At 50.4% G+C, this 11,577-nt stretch overlaps 3 protein-coding genes across 3 annotated transcripts; all 3 read right to left on the bottom strand.

Moving 5' to 3' along the window:
* Nucleotides 1–2,931: 2,931 nt before the first annotated feature.
* Nucleotides 2,932–3,618, bottom strand: LOC128900910 (feather beta keratin-like). The gene is made up of 2 exons (XM_054182567.1): nt 3,590–3,618; nt 2,932–3,256 (listed from the first exon to the last, which is right to left on the bottom strand). Exon 2 carries the CDS (start codon nt 3,226–3,228, stop codon nt 2,932–2,934), a length of 297 nt encoding a protein of 98 aa, XP_054038542.1. The 5' UTR covers nt 3,229–3,256; nt 3,590–3,618.
* A 2,438-nt stretch (nt 3,619–6,056) lies between these two features.
* On the bottom strand, nt 6,057–6,763 carry LOC128900914 (feather beta keratin). The gene is made up of 2 exons (XM_054182571.1): nt 6,703–6,763; nt 6,057–6,361 (listed from the first exon to the last, which is right to left on the bottom strand). Exon 2 carries the CDS (start codon nt 6,351–6,353, stop codon nt 6,057–6,059), a length of 297 nt encoding a protein of 98 aa, XP_054038546.1. The 5' UTR covers nt 6,354–6,361; nt 6,703–6,763.
* Nucleotides 6,764–9,034: 2,271 nt separating this feature from the next.
* LOC128900928 (feather beta keratin) lies at nt 9,035–9,760 on the bottom strand. Its single transcript, XM_054182617.1, has 2 exons — nt 9,700–9,760; nt 9,035–9,339 (listed from the first exon to the last, which is right to left on the bottom strand). The coding sequence occupies exon 2, from the start codon at nt 9,329–9,331 to the stop codon at nt 9,035–9,037; it is 297 nt and encodes a 98-aa protein (XP_054038592.1). The 5' UTR covers nt 9,332–9,339; nt 9,700–9,760.
* Nucleotides 9,761–11,577: the final 1,817 nt, after the last annotated feature.

Raw genomic sequence — 11,577 nt, 5'->3', positions numbered from 1 at the left:
AAGTTTTCAACACTTCTGTTCTGCTTCCTTCCATTAATCCAAGAGCTTCTATTTGGTAGACTATCTCACATTTAAAAAACAAACTCATCATACATCACTGCTGTGTTTTCACAAAGACTTCTGATCTGTCTCCTGACCATGGCTTGACTCCAGGTTGGTCTGATTGGCTCAAAGAACTCATACAAGAGGCTTAAAGCTCTCCTTGGAGATCTCCTCTGAGATTTTTATTTTTTTTTTAAAGATGGTAAACAAATTACCTGGCAATTGTTCTCAAGTGGGTCAGGCAGGGAATTGCACACAAAGAGCTTTAGTAAATGTCTTGAATGTGATCCTAGATTGTTCTCCCAAGACACTCGCAAGCCAACATATTGCTGCGGAGCTGAAAAAAAGTCTTTGTTAGGCGGGCCTTGAAGTAATTTCATATCAACACTAATAGAGCCAGTATAAAAGTACCCAAAATTAAAAGTACCCATAAATTGTGAAGATGAAAGAATTTTTAATGGGTAGAGTATGCTTCTATAGCAATGCCAGGGTGAACCCAGACTGGAAAACAAAGCAAAACAATTTCTTATCAAGGTTCCACCTGCAAAAAATGTATGTGGGAACTAATTCACGCGAAAAGGGATGCCTCAATAGTCTCATAAATTTATGAGTATCCATATGCATAGCTATTGTACCCATTTCTCCACTCTTAACATACAAAGGGGACATGGCCTTCAAATTGATGTTCACATTCTTCAGGAACCGCCTCTCTAATGATACTTTTAATGAAGGCTTCAACATCCTGCACAAACACTCTGTGATGCCACATTGTCTGAAGATGGCTGGTTCCAGGACACTGCATTCTTTTTTTCTTTTAAATCATCAAGCATAGACTTAGAAGCTTACAGCAGAGACCAGCTCTCCAAGCTTTTTCATTCACAACAAGCACCAAAAATGTAGCTTCCAGGACACGTTGTTGTTGGATTCAGGCCAGTTAACCAGACGTTTCTTTCTGCTGAAATTCATTTCTGTACTCTTTGTGCTCCATGTCCATTTGCATCATAGAAAGACGCCTTCCTGCCACTAAGAATGAAGCCATTCTTTGATGTACATCAGAGTGCAATCAGCCATTCCTCACAGATCTGAGTGAATAACTAATTACTTCAATGACACCAGTTCTGTCAACAGGGCACCATATGCTTGTGTATACATTCCCATCCCTTCAATTATTTGTTTAGAAAATAGTCATGGAAACCAATTTTTAAGCAGAGACTCGATTCAGTCTAGTACCTATTGATTTACCATCTTTCATACTTTGCTTTTGCTGCCTCAAGCCACAACCTAAAAGAGGACATATCCCATCATCTCTCTAAACTATTGTTTTCTCCCACTTTGGTAACTTTGCAAGTAGGTAATTTTTAAGTAAAGAAAACTTAGAACATAGTGTAAAATGTTTGAAAAAAATAAACCTATCTCTTTTCCCCCCACTGTGTGGACATTTGGACTGGTTCCAGCACCAAACCTGAACACCAGATCTCTCCCCTCTGCTTCCTCCACTATTTCTCTCTCAGCATTATGATACTTCAATTTTCAAATGCATCTTAGTGGGCTTTAAAAGAGAAAACCCTGTACAAGGTGGAGTCATCAGAAATTACACAACTCCCATTCTTACTGCTTTCCTGTGCTGTGTCCTGCAGACACCACGTATCTACAGGGAGAGCAAAGGAGTCAATACAATTAAAAATTTGGATAAATTTCTCAAAGTTTATGTACCTACAGACAAAGGTGTTCTTTATTATTCTTTGATGTCTCTTAGTTGCACACAACGTGCTGAGTTTTAACATCTTTGAGGAAATTCCTAGATAACAGGATTAAAACCAAACTGCTCTTAAGGGAAATACCTACGGCCATTTGTCTAGTTCTTCACTCACGTAAATTTTCCTCCATATTATAAGAGTTCTTCTGCAGATTAGCTAAGGAATAAGATTCATTGGATTTCCTTTAATGTATGAAGAGAGGGCATCAAAACCCATCGTAAAAATTTAGTAATGATACAATCATCTGAAGACTCTTATCACTTTGATGAGATTTGAACACTCACTTCGCCTTTGAAGCCTTGAATCAAAATCACTCAAAGCATGTCATGGTTAAAGCCTCAGAGTCTGTTAGAACTCAATCGAACCAAAAATAGAAACCCAATTCTCCTCAAAAATCTTATGATGCACTTTCAAATTCTCAGAGTTCAGACATGCCAAATAGGGGATAAGATCAGAAAGCTCCCAACCCGAAATATAAAAATTGACTTTTACACACAGATGTGGAAAAAAAATAGCAAGAGAAATATATGTGTAAACCTGTTCAATGATTCACAAGAGTGTAAACAACGACTTATTTTTGTGAGGTTGATTGTGGTGACTATGCAGCTCACATTTACCATGGAGAAGGTACTCTACATAGATTTTCCATATATGACACATTCTTCCCCAAGGGGATGAAAAAAGAAGAAAACCACAAGGAAACCCAAATTCAGATGCAACATCAGTTTAATGATAAAAAGTCAAGTAGCCTTATGCAAAACAAAAGGAATATATATTTATATAAGGGAAAAAGCCATTTACACCATTCCAGATGAAAGACAGCAAGCAAGACTCCACTTATCCTTAATTCCTGAAAAAAGCCCCTCCGCTGATCATTTTAAAGTACAGCATTGTACACGTCAATGTGAAACTCAAAATAACAGATGCAAGGAAAGTCATCAAAAGCAGGAATTTCAAGAATAAGACATCAGTTGCCCATGTTTCCATACGGAACTCATATCCCTCCACCCTTTGCAGGAGGACACGAGGGTGCTCAACCCGTCTGGAAACCCTGGTCAGTAGTTCTGTCTTCAGACCAGCACCTGGCTCTGGGCTTCCTGGTTGGTGCACTCACTGGACATCTGGCCCAGCTTTAGCAGGGCAGGCACCTTCTGCCGTAGTAGCGGCCACCAAGGCCAGAGAGGCCAAAGCCCCCGGAGTTGATGGGCACTCCATCCTCACTCAGGATGCTGCCAACAGCAGCAGATGCAGAGGACCCCACAGCGGTGTTCTGGGGGAAGGAGCTGAGGATGGGTCCGGGCAGGGTCACCACCACGGGAGAGGGCTGGATCACCACCCGGGAGTCCTGGCACTGCCTGACACAGGGCTCGTTGCAGCTGTTGGCGAGCGGGGTTGGGCCACAGGGACGGCACAGATCGTAGCAGGACATGGCTGTGGAACAGAGGTGCACCTGGGAAAGACAGCAGGGAAAACACAGGCTACATGTGAGGTGCAGCCTGACAGCCTTCTCTGCAAGAGCAAAGGCACAGGCTGGGAAGCAGGAACAGGTGCATAGGACAGAAGAGAGATGTAGAAGCCCCAGTCCTGAAGGGGCCACTGCAAACAGAAGCAATACTTACTCCCCTCTCCAAACAGTGGAGAACAAGAATAAGAAAAACAATGAGAGCAGGATATAGGACCAAGGTACTCAGCAACAGCTACACCAAGATCAAGACTAGTTGAGGCCAAAAGACAAAGAAAAGAACAAGGGAAAGAGAAGAGGCAAAGCTGTTTGCAGCTCACCTTGTTCACCACGGAGGAGAAGGCAAGAGAAGTGGATGAGGGAGCCTGCAGTTTGCACTGGCTTTTATATTGGTCCAAACCGCCCCAGGCCTAGAGGCACCCTTTGTGCACATAATGTGTTTACCAACAAGCTCATCTTGCATGCAAAAGTAACATAATTAAAAAAATGAGGACTCTGCTTATGTTCCCTGTAATGCTGCCTTCTCATTTTCCTGTTGATGACGTGCCTGTTCAGCCACACAGGCTCCTTTCAAGTGACTGTATTAGAGGCCAAAACACTTCCAGGAGAAATGACAGAGAAGTAAAAGAAGAATTATTTCACTGCACAGTACCTGAGGAAGGACAACACTGAGACAGTAGACAGGTGCAGTCCAGAGTCCAGCTCAAACATCAGGTTCACAGCGATGAAGCAGAACAAAAACAAAAACACATTCCTCCGTTAGTGTGGGACTTCACCAGAGACAGGCAACTCTCTAATCACAGAGGTCAAGGCCAAATTCCTCATTTATGATGATGAAGCAAGCTTAGAAGATGCATAGTGTTAACCTGATCATGGTAAAAGGCCATTCAAAAAGAAATGCAGGCAAGAGCTCTGTGAGAGCCAGCTATTCCCTGCAGGGTGGGAGCCAGGAGATGAGCATGATTACAGGGCCAGGAGGGCAGCACCCTCACTGGCAATGGCCCCATTGGACAGTACCTGACAGTACCATCAGGTTCACAGCGATGAAGCAGAACTGAGTGATCATAAGGGCAGTCAGCCCACAGGTCAGGAACAGATCCAACAATGGCAACCCGCGTCAACAGAGCCCAGTGATTGCTGACCAGAGCCAGAACAACCAGACAGACCCACGAAGAGGATGGGAAAACTGTGGGAAATGGGCTCCAGATCCAGGCAGCTCATGGGTAGGCAGAGGCAAACCTGCAGAAGAACAGGAGCCTCACACTCCTGCCACCCAGCTGAAGAAAAGACCAAGGCCACAAGACAGAGCTTAAATAGAGCTCTGGGTCAAAGGGAAGAAGGAGGCGGGAGAGACCCCAGGTGGGGCTCATCAGGGCCATTGGGCCTGTTGTTACTGCACTCAGGCCATTGATGTGCAAGAAGAGGAAATCTCCTGTGCCCCTGGGACACAGGACACCAGCTCCATCTATCACAACAATGAGGGGAAGGACTTCTTCCTGCAAGGCGGAAGCTTCCATTTGCTTCATAAGTGGAAAATCCATCTTTCCTTCTGAGTCTCCTTTCAATCACATCCCTGCCCCACACAATCCACAGGCAGGGTCTCCTCCCAGACGGTGAAGCTGCCTCAGTCAGGGCCTCTGGTGGGCATCTGCCCAAAGGCTGCCATCTGCCCTGCCGCACCCTGCTCTCGCTGATCACTTGCACAGATGCTGCCTTCCCTTCCCAGCATGATCTTTTCACCCCACCGTGCTTCTGCTGTCAGCTCAGCATGGCTCATGAGTGTGGATGGAGAGTGTGTCTCCTGAGGGCCTTCCTGCACAGCAGGGCACATGGGTTTCACTGGCAGCAGCTGGCTTTCAGGGAAGAGAGGACTTTAGCTCTGGGGAAAGGCACTGTAGGGGATCCTACAGCATATGGGACAGCACAGCAGGTGCCCCTCACTCTACCTGAAGCGGGACTCCCCAACCCTGACTGTGGTGGTCTGCCAACATTGCTGAGTAGTTCAGAACAAGGTCTGGGGGTCATAGAGAGATGGTCTGGAGACAGACTGAAGGGATACAACTCCTGGGCACTTTGTCACATATAACACATGTCTTGGAGCCATGGAAAACTTCTCAGGGGTTTGCTGAGAGTCACAATAAGCCTGGTATTCAGGACAAGGGCATGTGAATGACTTTGTATTGCTCTGTCATGTGTAAAGGCAAGTCCCTTCCAGGTGATCATTATAGTGAGCCTTCCCTCCTCCTCTTCCCCCAAGAATGGCACAAGTCCACCACATACCTTCAGCCACCCTTTGCCCTGTGTGGAATACCATTTGCCCCTGGACAGCTTGGCTGGCTGTCTCAGAAGGGAAGGAACACGAGGAGACATCAAGCTACAATGCAGCATAAACTTTAATGAGCCTAAAGAGTGAAAGAAAGCAGCGCATGGTGGAAGGGACCCGGTCCAGGCTGCTACAAGGGCAGCTGGTAGTCAGGCACCGCATCACAGCAACGGGACACACGTCTTCCTCCCACGCACACGGAGAGAGGCTGATGAGCAGGGCCCCTCTCAACTCGCTTCAGGATGAACCCATGGCACAGGACAGCTGGAGACACCAGGGACTCATGAGGCGGAGAAAAAAGCAGGAGCACAAGAAGAAGACATAGGCTGGCACCTTGCTTCCCTCCCTCCTTTGCAGGAGGACACGAGGGTGCTCAACCCCTCTGGAAACCCTGGCCACCAGCTGCGTCCTGAGTTGGGCACCTGGCTCTGGGCTTCCTGGTCGATGCGCTCACTGGACGTCCGGCCCAGCTTTAGCAGGGCAGGCACCTTCTGCCGTAGTAGCGGCCACCAAGGCCAGAGAGGTTAAAGCCCCCGGAGTTGATGGGCACTCCATCCTCACTCAGGATGCTGCCAACAGCAGCAGAGGTGGTGGATCCCACGGCGGTGTTCTGGGGGAAGGAGCTGAGGATGGGCCCTGGCAGGGTCACCACCACGGGAGAGGGCTGGATCACCACCCGGGAGTCCTGGCACTGCCTGACACAGGGCTCGTTGCAGCTGTTGGCGAGTGGGGTTGGGCCACAGGGACGGCACAGATCGTAGCAGGACATGGCTGTGGGACAGAAGTGCACCTGGGAGAGAGGGTAGGGAAAGAAAAGGCATTATGTGAGGTGCAGCCTGACAGCCTGCTCAGCAAGAGCAAAGGCACAGGCTGGGGAGCAGGGACAGGCCACATAGAGAGGAAGAGAGCCTTGAGAGCCGCAGTCTCCAAAAGGGCCCTGAAAACACAGATAAGACCTTCTCACATCTCCCCTCAGTGTGGCAAAGAGAGGAGAGACAGGAGGCAATGGTCACAGGAAAGTGTGGCTCAGACAAAGACACAGTTGAGGCCAGAACACAAAGAGGAGAAAAATGATAAAGACAAGAAAGAGGCAAAGGAGGTTGCGGCTCACCTTGTTCACCACGGAGGAAAAGGCAAGACAAGTGGATGAGGGAGCCTGCAGTTGCACTGGCTTTTATACTGGTCCAGACCACCCCAGGCCTAGAGGCACCTTTTGTGCATATAATGTCTTTACCAACAAGCTCATCTTGCATGCAAGCAAAGCATCACAATTTAAGAAATGGGGACACTGCTTATATTCCCTGCAACGCTGCCTTTTCATTTCCCTGTTCATGACATGCCTGCTCAGCCACGCAGGCTCCTTTCAAGTGACTGTATTAGAGGCCAAAATGTTTCCAGGAGAAATGACACGTCAGCACAGGCAGATGATGCAGCCAGTGATGAGGAGTGTCCCACCTCACCAGGTGATACCATCCCCTTGCCCTCCAGGCCCTCCCTTTACAGTATTTCCTGACGAATGGGGCAGGTCTCCTCACAACCCTGAGGCTTCAGCCTGGACATCCGCATGCGAGGCTCCCTACCATCATTTGCGCTCTCTCATGCTCTGCCCACTCACACTGTACTAGGCATCGCCTTTCTAAGCAGGGCACCTCTGCTCTTGGGTTTTACACCCTCTCTCAGTGGTTGAGCTTTGCTCTTGGCAGAAGTCTGTCTGGCTCTTTTGCCATCTTCCTTCTCTCCTTCATCCCTACTTGCCTTAAGCAGCAGAATACCAGTGGGTAAGAATGAAGCCTATTCACCTCCCAACACTCTCTGCTGGACACCTCTGGCAAAGTCGGAGGCACCCCGGTGACCAAGGCATGTGCTGGCCAATCCATACATGTCCCTTTTCCTGCCCTCGTCTTAGCTATGGCCATCCAGACTGCTGGCACACCGGGCACCACCACATACTTGGCAGGATTTCCACAGGACACCCAACCCTGCTCAGCAGCAAGCAGGCTCCATGAGTCCTTGCAACGGCAGTTGGAGGAGCGTGGCACAAGAGCTGCCTCCTCCTTTACCTGAAGCACAACCAGAGCAGCAGGACCAAAGTATTTCCTCTGGAGGGCAAGTGCGTGGGAAGGAGACACGAAGAACAGAACTGGCAGGGTACCACTGCCACACTCTCCCCACCATGGGGCCTGGTTGGAGAGAGAAAAGAGTCACTGCGTGGGACCTCTGCAGGCACAGCCTCCACAGCACCTGAGTGTGGTTTCTGGAGTATTTGCTGCATGTCTGATCCAGAGCCGAGTCCCTTCAGGACACAGTGACACACGCAGGACTCCGCAACACTTAATGCTTTTGACCACAAGACTGCTCCAGTGGGGCCAAAGATGCTTTTCCTGCTCCCTTGTAGCTCTCTGCAGAGTTTCCGGGACATGTCACTGACGCTACCCATCGCTTTCAGATGAGGGAGGACAATCCCTGTCTGTCCATCCCCCTCCCTTACCCATTTTACACGCCTATGCTCAAACCATCACCATGATGCAAAAGCTAGTAGAGGGCTCACATGTCCCTTTACACAGTTGCCCTGGCTGCCACGTGGCCTTTCAATTCCTTTGTGCCTTTCTGCAGTTCCAGGGTTTGGAAGGAGTGCTTGGGGGAGTGAAGGGCAGGGTCACATTGCGAGTGGTAACATGCGATCAGAGCCTTGGCCAGTTGGGCGATAGCCTGCAGAGAAATGTCTTGCAGCAGGTCAACGGCTTGCCTCATCAACTGGAAGCCAGTATGCAACCTCAGTTGTTACTCACATATCCCATGTGGGAGCTCCTGGCCACTCTTTGCACACTCAGACAATACCACCTACCACTCCACGGTCTCATGTCTTTTCCAATATCCATGGCCTTGAGAGCACTCAGCTCCTTTGGGCACAACGGAGGTCCAACATTCACCCTTACGAGCCCACCCTTATCCCCTCCACAGCATCACATTTGCCCCTGGACAGCTTGGCTGGCTGTCTCAGAAGGGAAGGAACACGAGGAGACATCAAGCTACAATGCAGCATAAACTTTAATGAGCCTAAAGAGTGAAAGAAAGCAGCGCATGGTGGAAGGGACCCGGTCCAGGCTGCTACAAGGGCAGCTGGTAGTCAGGCACCGCATCACAGCAATGGGACACACGTCTTCCTCCCACGCACACGGAGAGAGGCTGATGAGCAGGGCCCCTCTCAACTCGCTTCAGGATGAACCCATGGCACAGGACAGCTGGAGACACCAGGGACTCATGAGGCGGAGAAAAAAGCAGGAGCACAAGAAGAAGACATAGGCTGGCACCTTGCTTCCCTCCCTCCTTTGCAGGAGGACACGAGGGTGCTCAACCCCTCTGGAAACCCTGGCCACCAGCTGCGTCCTGAGTTGGGCACCTGGCTCTGGGCTTCCTGGTCGATGCGCTCACTGGACGTCCGGCCCAGCTTTAGCAGGGCAGGCACCTTCTGCCGTAGTAGCGGCCACCAAGGCCAGAGAGGTTAAAGCCCCCAGAGTTGATGGGCACTCCATCCTCACTCAGGATGCTGCCAACAGCAGCAGAGGTGGTGGATCCCACGGCGGTGTTCTGGGGGAAGGAGCTGAGGATGGGCCCTGGCAGGGTCACCACCACGGGAGAGGGCTGGATCACCACCCGGGAGTCCTGGCACTGCCTGACACAGGGCTCGTTGCAGCTGTTGGCGAGTGGGGTTGGGCCACAGGGACGGCACAGATCGTAGCAGGACATGGCTGTGGGGCGGAAGTGCACCTGGGAGAGAGGGTAGGGAAAGAAAAGGCATTATGTGAGGTGCAGTCTGACAGCCTGCTCGGCAAGAGCAAAGGCACAGGCTGGGGAGCAGGGACAGGCTGCATGGGGAAGAAGAAAGTATGAGGAAGCACGGTCCCCAAGGTTTCCCTGCAGAGAGAGCCCAGGACATTGTCCCATCTCCCCTCAGTGGAGAACAAGGACAACTGAGATGATGGGAGCAGGATCAGGGACCAAGACTGTCAGGAAAAGCTACATCAAGAAAAAGACTCAGTTGAGCACAAAAGACTAAGAGGAGAAAAATGGTAAAGACAAGAGAGAGACAAAGCTGGTTGCGGCTCACCTTGTTCACCACGGAGGAAAAGGCAAGACAAGTGGATGAGGGAGCCTGCAGTTGCACTGGCTTTTATACTGGTCCAGACCACCCCAGGCCTAGAGGCACCTTTTGTGCATGTAATGTGTTTACTAAGAAGCTCATCTTGCATGCAAAGCATCACAATTTAAGAAATGGGGACACTGCTTATGTTCCCTGCAACGCTGCCTTTTCATTTCCCTGTTCATGATATGCCCAATTAACCACGCAGGCTCCTTTCAAGTGACTGTATTAGAGGCCAAAATGTTTCCAGGAGAAATGACACGTCAGCACAGGCAGATGATGCAGCCAGTGATGAGGAGTGTCCCACCTCACCAGGTGATGCCATCCCCTTGCCCTCCAGGCCCTCCCTTTGCAGTATTTCCTGACGAATGGGGCAGGTCTCCTCACAACCCTGAGGCTTCAGCCTGGACATCCGCATGCGAGGCTCCCTACCATCATTTGCGCTCTCTCATGCTCTGCCCACTCACACTGTACTAGGCATCGCCTTTCTAAGCAGGGCACCTCTGCTCTTGGGTTTTACACCCTCTCTCAGTGGTTGAGCTTTGCTCTTGGCAGAAGTCTGTCTGGCTCTTTTGCCATCTTCCTTCTCTCCTTCATCCCTACTTGCCTTAAGCAGCAGAATACCAGTGGGTAAGAATGAAGCCTATTCACCTCCCAACACTCTCTGCTGGACACCTCTGGCAAAGTCGGAGGCACCCCGGTGACCAAGGCATGTGCTGGCCAATCCATACATGTCCCTTTTCCTGCCCTCGTCTTAGCTATGGCCATCCAGACTGCTGGCACACCGGGCACCACCACATACTTGGCAGGATTTCCACAGGACACCCAACCCTGCTCAGCAGCAAGCAGGCTCCATGAGTCCTTGCAACGGCAGTTGGAGGAGTGTGGCACAAGAGCTGCCTCCTCCTTTACCTGAAGCACAACCAGAGCAGCAGGACCAAAGTATTTCCTCTGGAGGGCAAGTGCGTGGGAAGGAGACACGAAGAACAGAACTGGCAGGGTACCACTGCCACACTCTCCCCACCATGGGGCCTGGTTGGAGAGAGAAAAGAGTCACTGCGTGGGACCTCTGCAGGCACAGCCTCCACAGCACCTGAGTGTGGTTTCTGGAGTATTTGCTGCATGTCTGATCCAGAGCCATGTCCCTTCAGGACACAGCGACACACGCAGGACTCCGCAACACTTAATGCTTTTGACCACAAGACTGCTCCAGTGGGGCCAAAGATGCTTTTCCTGCTCCCTTGTAGCTCTCTGCAGAGTTTCCTGGACATGTCACTGACGCTACCCATCGCTTTCAGATGAGGGAGCACAATCCCTGTCTGTCCATCCCCCTCCCTTACCCATTTTACACGCCTATGCTCAAACCATCACCATGATGCAAAAGCTAGTAGAGGGCTCACATGTCCCTTTACACAGTTGCCCTGGCTGCCACGTGGCCCTTCAATTCCTTTGTGCCTTTCTGCAGTTCCAGGGTTTGGAAGGAGTGCTTGGGGGAGTGAAGGGCAGGGTCACATTGCGAGTGGTAACATGCAATCAGAGCCTTGGCCAGTTGGGCGATAGCCTGCAGAGAAATGTCTTGCAGCAGGTCAACGGCTTGCCTCATCAACTGGAAGCCAGTATGCAACCTCAGTTGTTACTCACATATCCCATGTGGGAGCTCCTGGCCACTCTTTGCACACTCAGACAATACCACCTACCACTCCACGGTCTCATGTCTTTTCCAATATCCATGGCCTTGAGAGCACTCAGCTCCTTTGGGCACAACGGAGGTCCAACATTCACCCTTATGAGCCCACCCTTATCCCCTCCACAGCATCACATTTGCCCCTGGACAGCTTGGCTGGCTGTCTCA

Source organism: Rissa tridactyla, chromosome 23 (genome assembly GCF_028500815.1).
Source record: "Rissa tridactyla isolate bRisTri1 chromosome 23, bRisTri1.patW.cur.20221130, whole genome shotgun sequence".
Taxonomy (NCBI): Eukaryota; Metazoa; Chordata; class Aves; order Charadriiformes; family Laridae; genus Rissa; species Rissa tridactyla.
This window is presented reverse-complemented; position numbering and strand designations above follow the sequence as displayed.

Coding starts and splice junctions, on each gene's coding strand:
- LOC128900910 (XM_054182567.1), bottom strand. CDS start 3,228: ATGTCCTGCTACGATCTGTGCCGTCCCTGTGGCCCAACCCCGCTCGCC.
- LOC128900914 (XM_054182571.1), bottom strand. CDS start 6,353: ATGTCCTGCTACGATCTGTGCCGTCCCTGTGGCCCAACCCCACTCGCC.
- LOC128900928 (XM_054182617.1), bottom strand. CDS start 9,331: ATGTCCTGCTACGATCTGTGCCGTCCCTGTGGCCCAACCCCACTCGCC.